The sequence below is a fragment of the Ambystoma mexicanum genome, chromosome 8 (genome assembly GCF_040938575.1).
Source record: "Ambystoma mexicanum isolate Mex_15411 chromosome 8, UKY_AmexF1_1, whole genome shotgun sequence".
NCBI classification, from domain to species: Eukaryota; Metazoa; Chordata; class Amphibia; order Caudata; family Ambystomatidae; genus Ambystoma; species Ambystoma mexicanum.
This window is the reverse complement of record NC_090929.1, coordinates 1,239,104,843-1,239,121,676: the sequence shown is the minus strand read 5'-3', so window position 1 is coordinate 1,239,121,676 and position 16,834 is coordinate 1,239,104,843. Positions and strand designations below refer to the sequence as shown.

Genomic DNA, 16,834 nt, shown 5'->3' with positions numbered 1-16,834 from the left:
ACAGATACATTACGCCGCGGAAAACTGCAGAGAGGAACACCAATGAAAGGATAGCAATTCACGCACGCAGAATTATTCTTTTTTTGTATTCACATATTAATTGACACATGAACGCATTACATTCAGAATGTACAACGAAACTTTGTACAGAATAAACAAACATTGTGTTTCCAGGGGCGTTGCTAGGGGGGGGCTGAGGTGGCTATGGCCCCTGATCTTTTGGTTGTAGCCCCGGATAGAATCTCAGGAGCTACAGCCAAAAGACTAGCTAGCCCCGAGTCCCAACAGTTCCGACATCAGCATAGCCCCGGGTCTTTTCCAGACCTAGCAACTCCCCTGGTGTTTACAGTGAGGGAAATGCATTGACGCAAATTCGCATACAGAAAGTAGGTCATTGATCATAGCTCGAGGAATCTGTCCCAAATATCTTCGCACAGAATGATTCAAAATGCATTACTAAGGAAACGGCAGTGGAAACGCCATTTTAGCATCTTAGGCGTATGGTTATCAGGAACATGGAAGACCGACAGCCTAAGTGCCAAACCTATGCTTCAGTCACATGATCTTGTGAGATCCAAAAAGACCCCTGTCACTTTTTAAAGCCTCAGCAGAACTGATGTCCTGTACATCGCATACAGCTGAACTAGTTAGAGTCACCCAATCTCCTGGCAGATTTCCAACACCCTCACAGCTGCAAACCCTCAGCTACTTTCAAGCCACAGTGCCGATTGTTGGAGAGGTGTTAGGAAGGCATTTGGAGTGAGCTGGCTAGTGGAAGAATGAGGACGTTTGGCAGGAGGAGACTGGAGGAGCACAGTGTAGTGTCAGAGGGAGGTTGAGGAGATAGAAGGAGGCAAAGGACCTGGCTAAATTAAGTAAGGTGGTTGGAGCTTCGCATTTAACAGCGAGTGAGGACGTGATAGATCTTAACAAGGAGGTTGGGAGTCATTTGGAACAAGGAGGCTGAATTATGAGCGAGGTCTGGACACATGCCTTGAATTAGAAACTGACAAAGCCGGCCACTATACCCATTGAATCCCAGCATTCTCGTATCTGTGAAGGCACATCCTATTATTTTTTGCTGATTGGTTATGTTATTCCACATATACATGTTCCAAATGTCTGCCATTTTGCTATCTCTTACTCAATTCCACTTATTATGATACAGATTCGAATAACAGGTTAGCCTGCCATCCCCCTAAATACACACACAAACCACTGCCAATCACTTGCTCCAAGCCCACTCTCAAACTCCATGAAGGAACTGGAGGTCCTAGCAGGTCCCATATGTAACTTCACCAGACACTAACAGACACAGACCCACATCAACTAGACTGAAAGTTGGTGGCGAGGGTCGCTATGTCTCTGACCCCCTTGCCAGGACTATCATTTCACCTGCCCGCTGATATACATCATGACTGGCCACCACATCTCAGGAATTTAGTGATGACGTAAAAAGACAGTGCTGCAGCAGCAGAAATGGGCTACACAAATCCCCCATAACAAAGCAAACCCAATGGGATGTAAGTGCTGTTTGGTTAGTTCTGGTTCACGAGCTATTTGAATCTGTGACATAATGTACTACTAGTGACGTGAAAGAATGCCTTCCTTATGGTAGTTACATTAGCCCAGGAGGATTATTTATCTGAAATAAAATTTCCCTACAGAAGAGGACTCTTCCGTCCTACGTGCTGAAGGTATAGTATATCTGCTTCCCTTTCAGTCCCAGCGTTAGTTCCTCCTTTTGGGGACACCCCTTTTCTGATGATAGTATCTGCTTCCAGAGCCAATCGGGTGATGAACAGTGCCAGTGTAACATCAGTATTTTCTCCACTGCATTTGTGGATGTTCCCAGATAACACTAGCACTTATCAGCTGCCCCAACAGATGCAAAGCAACTTGAAGCATACCAATAAGGCTGTTGCCCCTTTGACAGTGTTCACAGCTTGCACTTTGTGTGCCCTCAGCAATGTTTTCTTTTAAAGCTCCTCTAACAGTCTTTGCAAATGCTGCAGTTCATTTTCTTGAACCTGCTTCTGGGTATAAAGGCTGTGTTTCTTTAACTTGATGTGTTACACAGATCTTTCTTTTCGTTGCTTCCTGATTCTTTACTAACTACTTGAATCTGGCCTTTACAGCAGGCTATTTGTTATTGCATCAAAACATTTGATGTCTATTTTCCTGCTTCCTGCACTGGGATGCGTGTTACTCAATGTTCTTATGTTCATTTGTGAATTACAGATGTAAAGCTTGACTGCCTTCTCTTGAGCAAATCATGGCTATCTCGCAGTCTTGATTACACCAGTTTATGGCAGTCATGCACTGAGCCAGTCAACCCTTTGGAATTTGGTAGAATTGTGGCAAACTCCTGCTGCAGCTGAATGTTATGTTACGTTTAAGGATATTTATATTGCACACTATAGCTGCCTGAGTGTTCCCCTGGCACTCTGACAGATCTGAAAAGCAAGAGGTTAAAGTGTGCGGGGGATAAGTTACTAGGACTGAGCGGGTAAAAAGCGCAAGAGAGCTGTGATGTGCTGTTGGCAGCTTCAGTTTGGTTTACACCGTTTGCTGAGTGTAGGTGTGAATGTTCGGTCGGTAGTTGTCATGATGTGCTGTTGTGCAAGGCTATGTGTGGTGTGTTTCGTTGTTGGCGTGTAGTGAACTGTGTGCGGTTTGTTGTGCTGCAGAGGTATGGTTGTGTTTAGTTTAGAGTTTGAGCAGTGTAAGCAGAGGGATGAGTTTCTTAGTGAGGTTTGTCAGTGGTGATACTTTATCGGACCCCCTCAATTCTGTCCACCTGCGGCACATATCCCTGCCAGGGTCGTGCATTGTGGTGTGCTAGGGGTCTCACTCTGTGCACAGTTGCTGGTTGTTAGCAGGGCTATTTAGTGGTGATACCTCCTCCACCTTCCACCCCTGTGTTCAGACTAATGGATGTCTACATCGCTTTATCCCCTGACACACCCTGGAGTGCAGACACCATCGACTCCCTGGGCCCATTGAGGGCAGGGGGAACTCTTCCCTGTGCCCTTGAGCTCCCTGGGCCCCGTGGTTTATCTGTTCGGTCGCCACTCTTTCCTGTTTAATTCAAATGCCCTCTGACTGTGGTTCAACATTGGTCGGTCCTATCTCTCTCCTTTGTTTCTGGTATGGTCCTCTATGGGAACGGGTTCACCTGGGTCTCCCTCCCATTTGGAGATCTCTCTACTTCCCTGCACTGTGTCGTGGTCTGGCCTAGTTTCCCTTCTTGCCATTTGTGTGTTCATTGCGTGGGGTGTGGGTGTTGCTCATTCGTTATCTTTCAGTTCTGAGTTGAAGACCCAGGTTTTTAGGAGTTTTCTGAATTTTAGATGGTCCTTCATGGTTCGTATTTCTCTCAGGAGGAAGTTCTATAGTTTAGCGGATAGGCACGAGAATGCTGATCCACTGAGTTTTTCTGTCGTGTATGGTTTAGGTTCTAGGCGAAAGTCGTTGCTGGATCTGAGTGTTCTGGTCGGCTGGTTAATGGTGATTTACTTTTGTATAAATTCTGCTCCTTGGCCGTGGATTGCTCTGTGTGTTATGCACATTGTTTTGAATGTAATTCGTTTTTTGATTGGCTGCCAATGTAGCATCTTTAGCACTGGAGTTATGTGGTCGTTTGGTGAGAGTTTGAGGTGAAGCCTGGCTGCTGCATTCTGTATACTTTGCAGTTTCTTCAGTAGATAATCCGGCATTCTGAGGTATGGGCTGTTGGCGTAGTCTATCCTGGACATGGTGAGGGAAATGATTGCCAGTGTTCTGTTGTAGTCCGTGAAGCTATGTCTTTTGATGAGGTGGATTAGTGGAGTCATGTAGATGTTGAAGAGCGGTGGGGATAGGGAGGGTCCTTGTGGTACTCCAGAGGTGGTGTCCCTCGGCGCAGCTTTGAATGGTTTTATTCATACTGTTTCTGTTCTTTCAGATAGGAAAGATTTAATCCAGAGCAGTGGTGTGTCGATGATCTCTATTTCTTCCCTTCTCTTGATGAGTATGTTGTGGATGACTGTGTCAAACACTGCAGAGAGGTCAAGCAGTATCAGTGCCGAGTTTGTGTTGGAATCTGTATTGGTCTTTGGGTCTTTGAGTGTAGTGCTGTCTCTGTCACTCTCATGGGTCTGAAGCCGACTTGGGTCTGGTGCAATAGTTGGTGGTTTTCTACGTGTTCCAGGGTTTGTTTGTAGACATGGGTCTCTAGTAGTTTTGCCGAATAGGAAATGTTTGATATCAGTCTGTAGTTAGAGAGGTCTTCCACATCGCCCGTTGTATCTTTGAGGAGTGGTTTGATGTACGCAGATATGAAAGCCTGCAGTACTCTCCCCGTTGAGAGTGATTGGTTGAAGAGTTTTCTGTGGCATTCCAATGGTGTGCCCTGTGTAAGGATTGATTTTTAAAGGCATAAATTAGTTTTCAAAAATGTATGAGCAGTGTTTGCTAATTAAAATATTCTTGATTAGCAAATAAACATATTTGATTAGCAATTTTGTACTAATTGTTTAAATGTCACCAGAAGTTATGTTTACCCAAGACATATAATAGCATCAAAACAGCTTATTTTGTGTACCCTGAAGTAATACATTAGTGAGGCGAGTGTCTGTAAAATGTGAAAGGTTAGCTGAATGAATAGACACAAGCAAATAAATACATATGATAAATTACCCATATGTCCACGTTGGAAATAACGGTTTCCAGGACCTGCAGGTGAAGAAGGTGGTGTGTGGGCAGGGCATTGAGGCATGGCACTCCAGTGGAGACTTGCCCTGGGCACTGCCTCCTAGGACAGGGTGAAGGCTGGGCAGAAGCCTCGCATGAAATGTGGGCAGCTACTTGCAGATTTCGGTTACATTCCCAGCTCCGGATTGGCCAGCTCTCCCCTACAGGTGCTATTATATAATGCAATCATAATCGTAGAGAAATGCATGCTTTGGAGGCTAACTACAGCATATGGTATGGCAGTAGATCTCAAGATGCACAAACTGGATTGAACTATTGATCCCTAATTGCATAAATATATAGTTAGCTTTTTGTATTCATTATGCAAGAGGAAATAAACAAAGAGACTAAGCAGAGTGGATGGCATAGCAAGCAGAGAACTGGGCAAACCAGGTGGAATATTGTAGTTTTGCAGCCATCTCACTTTCAGGGTAACTGGTATTAAGCAAAGGGGTGTTCAGATAGAATGTCAATGAGTTTGGGATCAGACCATGGGTTGAGCACCAGCTGAACAGATTATGCCATCAACAGGTCACAGAAATACGTTTGCCATTAAAAGCATTTGGCCGTGTGATCATCAATATGACTCACTTTCCCCAACAAAATGAAATATAGCTTATACTATGAGATTTAACCTAAGCTTTAATGTAAAGCATGGAGACAATGAAGCATTTTAAAGTAGCAATATAGTAATTATGCATTATGTAACAACTTCAATTTTTTTAAATTGAATTGCAGGACTGTCTTTACATTTTTTTATAATTAACACATACTAGTCTTTGCGAGACAGAATGTATTTAGCTTGATAAAGGTACCATCCAGATTACTTCTGGTTTGCAATTGTTTGCAAAAGGAAGAACCTTTCTTGCCTAGCACTCTCAGACACCCATGTTGCACTTTTAAGATTAGAGGAGACGATTACTGCTGCACTCTCTCTTCATTTGGCCCTTTGAACTTTCAGTGAACAGATAAAAGAAGCCGGCATGTGCCCAGAGGGCAAGAAAGGAATGCAGGGTGAGCTATGCTTTCATTGAAAAATGTAATTTAAATAGCTGTTTGTGCCAAACAAGAGTCAATTTAATTAGCAAAACTACAGAATTGCATAGCAAATTGATATGCAACACTGCTTATTTTATGCCTTGTTTATAGATGTCAGGTGGGTAGCGGTTCATTGTGCAGCCTGCTTTGTTGCTTTGTTTCACCAGCTTCAGGTATTTCTCTCCTGATATTTGGGTGAAGCTTTGCAGATTGCTCTATGGTTCCAGGGTAGGTAGGGCAGGGTGCACGCTCTGGTTGATTGGTCTACTTTGTATGATCCAGTGTATGACAGTGATTTTATTTTTAAAGTGGTCTGCTAGATCATCGCGTAGTTGTTGTGTAGGTACCAGTGTGCTATTGCATCCAGGTGGATTTCTCATCTCATTTTTGATATTGAATAGTTATTTCTGGGTGTTGCTTGCTTTTGTGATTCGGTTGTTGTAGTATTTCTTTTTGGCTTTGAGAGTTTCCTTTTTAAATGCTCGGATTTGTTTTTGATAGTTTACTCTTTTTTGCCTGGTTGTAGTTTTTCCTCCATTCTAGTGCAAGTTTCCATTTTTCTTTTTTCATTGTATTGAGGTGGGGTGTGAACCATCTTGCCACTGCTTTCTTTTGTGTTGGGATGAAGGGTTTTTCCAGGAAGATGCTGTCTGTTGTTTCGGCGATCCATTTCTGAATTAAATCTGCTTTTTCCTCTTGGTCAGTTCCGCCCACAGTTGCGGTTGATGGTTGTTGCAAATTCCAGTTGTTCTTTTAAGTTACTGCTTTGGATGGTATTCCAGTTTCTTTTCCAGATGGGGGGAACTTTTGGGGCTGATAGGGTGCTGTAGCTGGTAGTTGGATCACAAACGGTATGATGATGTGATTGCTCCATAGTATTTGTATTGGTGGTGCAGTTCAGATCAGTTTTTTGTTGGTAAAGATTGCGTCAAGAGTGTGTCCTGCTGTGTCGCTCCTTTAACCATCTGGCATAGTTTCATTGTCTCGAGCTGCTTGATTAGTAATATTTGTGAGTTTGCGTTCTCTTCTTCAACCATATGTTGAAGTCCTAGAGGATTGTCAGGTGATCGTGTTTGATTGCCAGATTTGTGATGGCTTCTATGAAGGTGTCTACGAACGTTGCGTCTTAGGTCGGTGGTCTATCGATGAATATGAATGTGAGGTTTGTTTTTTAGTTCGCTGTCAGGTGAAGGAGTAGGGATTTGCAGTTGCTGATGTTCAGCGGGTCAGCTGTTTTTATTTTCAGGTGTTCTTTGTAGGCTATTGCAAGTCCTCCTCCTCTTTTTCCTTTTCTGTTTACCTGTGTGCATTTGAAGTTGTCGGGTAGACAGATGTGTAGTGTGACTTTGTAGTTGCCATCTAACCAGATTTCTTTGACGCATAGGATGTCAATTCCACTGTCGTAGAGTAGATCGTAGATCTCTGTAGCATGTTTGGACATTGATCTTGCATTAATTAGATAGCAGTGTATTTTTTTAACAGTGCTTTGTTTTGTTTTTGGTTTCCCTCATGGTGGTCTTGTTGGTGAATTTCCTCGTTACTCTCAGGATGTGAAGTGTATACAGTAGGGTCTGTTTCGTCATTGAGTAGATTGGCTAGGTTTCGTATTGGATTCCTGACTTCTTCTGGTTCCTCCTCTGTATCTCGTTGCCGTTGCTGCCCTATAGTGTTGGTGATATATGCAGTGACGGGTTTCTTTTTCCCTCTTGTTCCTTCTGGATATTTCTGCTCTTTTCCTGTGCAGTCCTGGTATCTTGCTGGAGTGTCTGGCATCATTTGTGGTTGTAAATTGTTGTGGTGGGTGGTCCGTCCCGAGGTATGGTGTTAGGTGCCTTATTTTAGAGTTTGTTATATTTTCTGTCTTGATTATGGGTGTGTGTTCTGTTGCTGTGTCTGTGTTTGGTGGTGTGGTGCCATGGTGTGGTTCCATTTGATTTATTCTTTCTCCTAGTTTTCTCACGCATCATCCCGTTCTGTGTCGTAGAATATCGTGGTCCTTTGAAGTCTTCTAGTTTAATGGTGCGTTATTATGTTTCGGTTGCTGGGGCTCTTTTCCACCAGCAACACTTTCCTGAGTTTTGTTAGGGTTGTAGTTGTCCTTCAGATTCTTTGTGGTTTCAGTGGTCTGTGGTTATGGATGAGGGAGCATGGTCGGAGGGGTCTTACGGTCTGATAGCTAGTAGATTGTTTTTTTAATGGCAGAGGTGGGTGGGCTTCCTGGGTGCGCGCCTTAGGTGGCCTTATCCTTTGGGCTGTCTATGTGAAGTCTATGATCCTTGGTTTATTAGACTGCTGGCAGTTTGTTGCTGCCTTTCTCCTTTCTGCTAGCTATCATTAGCTACCATTACATTCTGATTATTGTGGGGGAGGCTGAGCACCACTCGAGCACAGCTGTAATGCTAGATAGAGGCTCGAGCTGGACCCAGCAGAGATAGTGGAGCACCCAGAGCTGGGAACACAGTGCTGGATGGAGGGGAGGATGTCTAGATTCCTGGACAGAGGGAAAACACCTATATTTCAAACACAACAGCAAATTCAAAACACCCAGATTCGATATTCCTGGATAGAGGGAAAGAATGCCTTAATTTCAAACACAACAGCAAATGCAAAACTCCCAGAATCGAGATTCCTGGATAAGGGGGAAAACGCCCACATTTCAAACAAAATGCAAAAGACCAAGATTCGAGATTCCTGGATAGAGGAGAAAAAAAACTTGATTGCAGCCACAACAGCAAATAAACACCCAGATTCGGCATTCCTGGATAGGGGGAAAAAACGCCTACATTTCAAACACAACAGCAAATGCAAAACACCTAGATTTGAGATTCCGTGATAGAGAGAAAACGCTCTTTCAAATGTTGCCAAACGGGAGAAAAGTGACACCTAGATTTGGGAACCCTGGCAAGTGGGAGAGAGGCCTATATTGAGTACATGACAGTAAAACAGTAACACCTAGATTTGGAATACCTGGCAAGTGGGACACCTGGAAAGTGGGAGAAAAGCTCACTATCCCTCTACCTTGCAAACTTCCTTGTTTGGCCATGCCGCTGTTCTTTAGCTACAGCTTTTCAATGCATGCAGTATGAGTTACCCAACAATGCAACTTGATCATAACCAACAGGGTTCCTCATTCTCACATCAATTCATGTCTTTCCCACTACTCTTACGCCAGGACCTTCATTAAATTAGGCCACTGCAAAGAAAGGGACTCTTGTGAGGTTTAACACTGAAAATGTTGGTTAGAGCGGGAGAATGTAAATGCAGAAATTCTACCAGACCTGCCGATTGGCAAAGGTATCATGTAGAATAGCTTTATGATTAAAAACATACATTCTTGCTAGTCAAGCCTTTTCAACCATCAGATTGATAGCCATACTTACACAGATAAGGAAACTCATCTCCTTTGTCTAGTATCCTGGCAAACCTAAAGCTGCTCCTTGAGCCACCCTCTCTATGGCACGTCCTTTTGCCTGGCCGGAGCCTGCAGTCCCTTTTGGACTTCCTTCCCGAGTTCCCTGAAGCCCTTCTTTCAGGTTCCTGTCTGGTGCTTTGATGGATCGAATGCCTGCTCTTGCCAGCCTGCATCACAGCCCTGGCCCACCAGAGCATGTTGATTCCCATCTGGGTGCGACCTGTCTGCTGCAGGTGCGGGTATGCAGCACCTTCTTATCTGCGTTCATCTGTATGAGTTTCATTTCATGGCTCCCTCTGCTGCTCACAATCATGGCTGCCTTTGCAGGCACTGCCCCAAACAGCGACATTATGGATTATGATTGGTCTGCGGATGCCTTGCCCTTGGTTTTGCATTCTTTTGCAATCCGTCAGTTTCCATCTGCTTTAATGAAAACATTTGGAATGTGTTTTTGACCTGAAGCTAAACCGCAAAGCCAACATCAAAGTGGCAACGAAGAGCGCTTATAAGATTGACCCCGCTGCTTGCCTTTGGACCTATGACTCATGCTGGATGGGCACATTGGCATGGTGTTGATGCCAGTGTGTAAATTAATTGCAGAATATGCTCTTCCCTTGAAGTCAATCGTATTTGCTTTGCAAACACTAACTTTTTCAGCTGCGTCCCAGCCTCGTTGCTCTCACTCCCCCCAGGCTTGAAGGGTTTAGGATGCATTTTATGGGCCAGATTCTTAAAACTGTTTTTGGAGGAAGTGATGAAATTCTCGAGCGCATCTCATCATTTCTGCCAATAAAAGGAGCAGCCCAATTCACAAAAGGCAGCTTAATGGGCCTTTTTTCCTCCTTGTGCATTGCGCTTATCAGGTGGTGTTTCCACATATTTGAAAGGTCACCCCGAATTCACGAACAGGATGTGCTTTTAAATCTGCAGAAATGAGGGTCATCCCTTTGCGCCTTTTGGGAGCAAGTGGAGGCGCAAATGATGATAGGGTCATTTCTGTAGTGTCAAAAACTCGGCTTCACAACTGCATTTCCCTTCCCCAGATAAGGCTGGAAATGCTTTTTTTTCGTGTTTTACAGGGACAGGGCGTTTAATGGTCTGAAGGGTTTGTCTCTGTGAAATGCAGTCAAGAGCCATGCATAGACTAGAGTCGTGCTCTCGACTCTAATGTACGCAAGCAGGCCGGCCAGCGCATCTTTAAGCTACTGACCAGCACCTCTTAAGTGCGCAGGTCACCTTTGAGAATATGGTGACGTGAGCATAAAGTGCAATTCTCCGTGGTTTTTTCATTTGCGCTCATTTTTGGGAACCGGACCTAAATCATTTGTTCAAGGCTCTTCTCTGGAAACAGCCAGTGTATCGTTTCACTCGTTTTTCTATACTGTCACTACAGGCCCCTCTGCATGAGTTTATCGTTTTCATGTTATGTTATGTTGATTTATACCGCGCACCGCTACCGCAATGGCTGTCTCCATGCGCTGTGTGTATTTCCATCCGACCCAGACAGACAGATCCAATGGTTTGATGAATGGTGCATGTTTCAGGATCGAGCACCTGGAACCCTCTTTTTGGAGAGTCCTAAACTGCAGTGTTTCTTTGCTCGGATCTTGCACATGTGACTCACTCTTGTTCTGCTAACTTTGCAGCCAGTCGTCTTGCCCCAATCCCAGATGACCTTGCAGCCGTCTCTGCACCCTTCTGGCTGCAGCATAGGCGGATAGAAAAGAAAGGTATCCAGTGATGTTTCCGAAAAAAAAGAACGAATACAATGTTACCGAAGAGAATACCCAACAATAAATATATAGGGAACAGGGGTAAGGGGTTATAAGGTGTGGGGGTGGTTCCAGGGGTATTGAGGGGAGTTATAAGTGTAGGTAAACGGGGATTGGGGATAACATTTTATTTGGTAACATTTGGTTCAGTAAAATCACATGGAACCGAAAAGAAAGAGTGCCAGGTAAGGCTCCTGTGCATGGTGTGCAGTGCAGCCTGGTGCTCCTGGGCTTCCAATGTACTTGACACAGATTCACTTTGTGCTGTGCATAATTACCCCTGTGTGCTCCAGTACCAGGAGAGACGACCTAAGAGTCTCACGGCAAGGGAGCTGTAGAGCTGGGAGTTGAAGATCATTCCTATCGGTAGCGTGTTTCTTTTGATGAGACCATTAGTTTTCGGCCATACCTTATGTCCTTGCTAAGATCTGCACCGAAAAGGCCATTCCAAATCTGCATCGTGCGTTCCTGACTGCTCTCAACAAGTTCGATAATCAATCCAAAAATGTACTTTCTATGTCATCGATAGCGCTGTGGTGTGCACTGTAGAAGACTAGGCAGGTGAGCATTATTTTCAAACACCGGTGGTTTTTTGGGTCCAAGTATTGCATGGTATAGCTGGGTCAACGAAAGATGCCCAGACTATTGCAATGATCGTCATTGGTTTCGCATGCCCTTAACCTTCCTGGGGTTGACTATCAATGAGAGCCCTGTCTATAGGGAAAGAGGCAGCGTCATGAAATACCAGTTAAAACCTGGTTAGATGGGTCTTTGCAATCCTTCTATTCATAAAAACCAAGCAAGAGGATGAGATGGAGATATTTCGAACTCAATGCTTGAAATGTGCTCGCATAGCCAGAATGCTTTTTGAACTCTACCCCTATAATCAAGCCCTCACTCAGCCCACGGGCCACATGGTAAAAGCTGTGCCCCTCGAGCCTCATCTACAGAACTTCTTTACTGTATTTTTGTCATGGTTTTGATTGCCTGGTTGTGAATCAGTTGTCACTCTTACAACCTCGACGGGCCATACAGTAGCGCTTAATTACTTAATCACTTTATTGGGTTCTATGAATGTTTGCCGCATTTTTATTCCAAATAGTGACTCCGCCAAGAAATGTTTCACCAACTTAGCTGAATTTTTTGTTACCACAAACAGCAGGGGGCTCCCATTATAACTTACCCCAACTTACCATTGACCTGTTTGTGGTAAAAAAGTAGCAAAAAATGCGGCAAAAAATATATTCGGCAAAGTTGCCATTCAGTGAAACTAATGAATACCCTTTTTAGGTGGCACAGATATAACTATATTGGAATTCAAGGTTTAAGATGTGCTGGTTCACCGACCAAAAGTCTGTCTTCTATTGGTGGCAACAACTGATCCAGAGAGGAGAGTGATGGAATGTTGGAAGTTCTCTAAAGGCAGAGAGGTGAAATATATGAGAGGCAGCCAGCGATGTAATAGGTGACATCAGGATCTCATGCATGCATGCGATACCCGTGAAATAACTCATCGGAATTAGTATCTGCCCAGAAACCTGTATATCACACGTTTCAAAAAAGACAGAGCCAAGACAGCCTTTTTGTTCTACCAAGGTTGATAGGATGAGTAGGACACAAGTGATTGACTGTTATGTCGATCCTTATATTGACATGCTATAACTCAATAAGTTGCACTGAGTGCAGGAAAAAAACCAGAAATGCAAGTGAAGAGGAACAGAAAATGAGACAAAAGTTAAAAATGAAAAGCCCAAATAAGACTGCAGAAAAAAGAAAGTGAAATCAGGACAAATCAAATGAAAGAAAAAATGACAAAGCTGTGTCATGCTAAAAAAAAGTACTAACAAAAGAAAAACCTTCACAAAAAGGACATTGTTTTCAGGTCCTAGGGCTAATTCCCATTCAGGTGAAGGGCTATTATCACATGGAAATCGTTATTGACCTCCTCTCAGCCAATTAGAATGTTAGGGTGAAGTCAATAACTACTAGCACTAATTGCGTTCTGAGCATTCTGTCTTCAAAAGCAGGCAGGGAAACAACATTGCAATTTCCAGGCAAGAATTCTTTCAACAAGACCCTTTTTTGCTGCACCATCCTATTTAACACACAAAAGAGAAAGCTAAAACATAGGCAAAAGCTTATAGTTTCTTAAAGAGACACTGGGCCTCATTACAAGCATGGCGGTCTGGGAAGTACGGTACCGGTAAGCATGCCGGTACTGTACTTCCCGGACTGCCATACTACAGGCTCTGCTTGCAGGAACCGTTTTACCCGCCAGGTTTTTCCTGGCGTGTGTAACGGCATCCGCGAGCAGAGCACGTCGGATGCACCGGTACAACTTTGCATGTGCCAGTGCATCCGACGTCGCCATCCCCATTCAGCCCTATGGGGCAGAATAGGGATGAGGAGGCCCTTGATTCCGGCACCCGAAAATGGGCAAGTACCGGGTCCGCCTAACTCTGTATGACCCGGTTCTTGCCTATTCACGGGTGCCGGAAAAAATGCAACTCTGGCGGCAGCCGTGCCATTTTTAATAGCACTGCTACCGCCAGAGTTGTAATGAGGCCCACTGCTTTTTTTATGTGACTTTTCTGTGTTTTTTAGAGTTAGAAGCAGCTCTCTACATGGCGGAGCATGAGCTCCTCTTGAATGCGCATCTCCTGTTTCGCCTCTGTCCATAGCTTGGGGGCGGGTCATTATCCTGCAATAATGACCCCTCCCTCTGTCTGCAAGGCTATTGTATACCCCAAACTGTGCATAAAATACCTATTGGGCATGGCAACTTAGTTCTATAACTTATAAACGCCCTCAGCCAACAGTGTCAGGCCTGTTTATGGTCACAGAGCTGATTGTGCAGTATTACACACAGTAGATTGTTTTATCCTATTGGAAATGTAAAAGGTTTTTCTGATTTTGACCACTTGTTTCTGAATCGTGGCAGTACTTGCACAGAGTGATACTTCTTTGTTTCTCTTTCAGAACCGGCTTCATCGGACCAAAGGATCAGAGGATTTTCCTTCTCCTGCGGGGGTTCCTGGGTTCCAGTGCGATGATCCTACTCTACTACGCCATCCAGTCCATGCCGCTGGCAGATGCCACAGTGATCACATTCAGCAGCCCAGTTCTCACGTCGATCTTTGCTTGTATATGTCTCAAGGAGAGGTGTAGCATCTGGGATCTGTTTTTTACATTCTTCACTATAACAGGAGTAGTGCTCATTGCAAGACCGCCTTTTTTATTCGGTGCACAGCTTGAAGGCATCGAAGGAGGAGACTATACTAATCACCTTAAAGGGACACTAGCAGCAGTGGCTAGCGCAATAGGTTCGGCCTGCGCTCTTGTGGTACTGAGGAAGATGGGAAAATCTGTCCACTTTACGTTGTCTATTTGGTATTATGCAGTCATTGGACTCATCGAAAGCATCACTGCCCTGAGCATTATGGGCGAATGGTCTCTACCTTATTGTGGAATCGACCGGTGGCTGCTAATCTTCATCGGCATGTTAGGTTTAGGAGGCCAGATCTTCCTGGTGAAAGCCTTACAGATTGAAAAAGCTGGACCCGTGGCGGTTATGAGAACGATGGACGTGGTGTTTGCCTTCATGTTTCAGTTTCTCTTTCTCAACTATTCACCAACCTGGTGGAGTGTGGGGGGTGCCCTCTGTGTTGTGTCCAGCACAGCAGGCATTGGCATACGCAAATGGTGTGCACATTTGAAGACTGTAAAAGAAAATGAAATATAGCCACGCGTGCAATACAGCCTGGTAACTATTTCAATGCTTTTACATTTGGTAATGCTGCATATCAAATTGGTTGCTGGACAATCCCTTGTCTACCTTTTTGCCTTTTTGAGATGTTTGTACTAGGTCAAAAATGAATATTTGTGAACTTGTACACCAAAGTTTTAGCTCTTTGAGGCAGGCTTACCAAACCTTTCAGTAACACAACCATTTACCAAGTTGTTCTACAGGGATAGAACATTTCAGTTTTCCCCAATATAAGAAAACCTTTGCTTTCGTTCAAAAGTTAGAATTTCTTTGATGTCTAATTGAAAGAAGCCGATTTACATTGAGTTTTTAGGTTTTCCAGACAGGCCATCTGTCAAGTCCTCTTCCTCCTTCCTAATGTATCTCCATAAACATTTTTATATTCCCTCGTCAAATATGTCGCTTTTTTCTCAGAAGGATTAAATTCTGTCTTAACTTCGGAAGCTATTTTAACTCTAAAAATGTTCTCACTACAGGTTCATGTATCTAATTGTAAACCAGTTTCCAGTAGTGTCATAATGGTCTAACAAATGATTGTTTTCTAAAGTTACTTTTCAAGGGGCTTTTTGTTATCAGGGACAGAAATGTAGAACTTGATGACAAGTCAAGAGTCTCAAAGCCTTCAAATATGCTCATTGAAAAACTACACCCAAGCAGACTCTTCTTGGCCAATGCCAAGTCATTTGGGATCTGTTTCTCCCACCCACACCTTTATTATATCCCTTTTATGTGTTTGCCCATAACACCTCCTTTGGTAGGCAACTGCGTGGGCAATTTCGAAAGCAATTCTTGTATGTCTAAGGATTACTTATCTGTTAGTCTCAGATCATGACCTCTTCTCCTAGAGCTGATTTGGTACTCATTCAATTCATACCTTCAAAGTATACAGATGTTTCTACCACATTCAATCAATTCCTATCCTTTTCCAAGCAATACGTATTTACACTCATATTCTGCACATTGAACACAATAATGTACAACTTGTTTGACCTCTTTCTCTATACATATTAATGTTGGAAACTCTCCCTCCAAGAAATATGCCCTATATAACTAGGCATGTGGGTTCTGCTGTTCTATCTTCTGAAAGCCTTCATAGCAAAGGGTTCAGTGACATATGTTTAACACTTCATAAGTGGGTTGATGCAATGCTGAGCAAAGTGGCCTGATATGCCCCATTGAAAAGCCTTTATTCACAAAGATAGAATAATAAACCGGATCCCAAAGGATCCTGAGGCCAGTTTCTGACAACTTTACCAATGGTCTTCCACAATGCCATTCAATAAAAATGATTGTATTTCATTGGATGGTGAATGATTACTGCAATTTACTGACAGCAGTCATGCTTAGCCATTAAATAGTTCCAAATGAAATAAATGGAGTCAGATATTGCCTCTTTGAAATGAGAGGTCTGCAGCTAGCTTCGTTTGGAGGTTTCGTATTCGTTGCCTCAGGAGTTCTGCCTTCCTTACTTGATTTCCTGCCTTAATAATGTCACCAATCAATCAAAGGGCAAAACAGAAAGGTGATGGTTGGAAGGTTTTGAATGAATCATAACCACGGTCACAGCTCTGGGCAACCCTCCAGACCACTGTTTTTCAGCCTGCCAAGCCATTATAGAAGGGGAAAAACCATATGTAAATCAGGCTTGGTCCTACCGTAAAAGGGACAGTTTAGCCCGACTGCTAGGTCACATGCCTTCTGCACGAGATCACAAGCATCCCCAGACATGTTTCAGCCTTGTTGGGCATCATCAGTGAGGAGTAGCTTGGGTCTCTAGGCCCGGCAGACTCGGGACACACGTCTGGGCATACCCGTCCCACTCGGGGTGACTTTATCTTAACAGAAAGGTGATCACTTTTTTGGTTTCAATCAATCAATCAAAGTCATTTTGTTATTACAGGTTCTCAGGTATGGATCTTTCTTTGCTGGCCACCTACTGTGAGAAGTGCGTTTTTATCATTTAAAGTATTTGTCTTTGAAGAAGGCCTTGTGTTGTGTTATACTTTCATTTCCAAATACGCTTTCTTTACTCTGACCTGCTTAGTTTATCTGGTCCTAGAGACAACACGCATGTAACTATGTTTAAGGTTGTGTGTGCATTCTCTAAGCGCT

At 43.7% G+C, this 16,834-nt stretch overlaps 1 protein-coding gene across 1 annotated transcript in view; it reads left to right on the top strand.

Annotated features, from left to right (window-relative positions):
• SLC35G1 (solute carrier family 35 member G1) overlaps positions 1-15,117 on the top strand; it is a 220,739-nt gene extending 205,622 nt beyond the window's left edge. Inside the window, exon 3 of the mRNA XM_069611346.1 lies at positions 13,936-15,117. Within this exon, the coding sequence (XP_069467447.1) occupies positions 13,936-14,698 (763 nt within the window). The 3' untranslated portion in view covers positions 14,699-15,117. The remainder of the gene's footprint in view (positions 1-13,935) is intronic.
• The last annotated feature ends 1,717 nt before the right edge of the window (positions 15,118-16,834 follow it).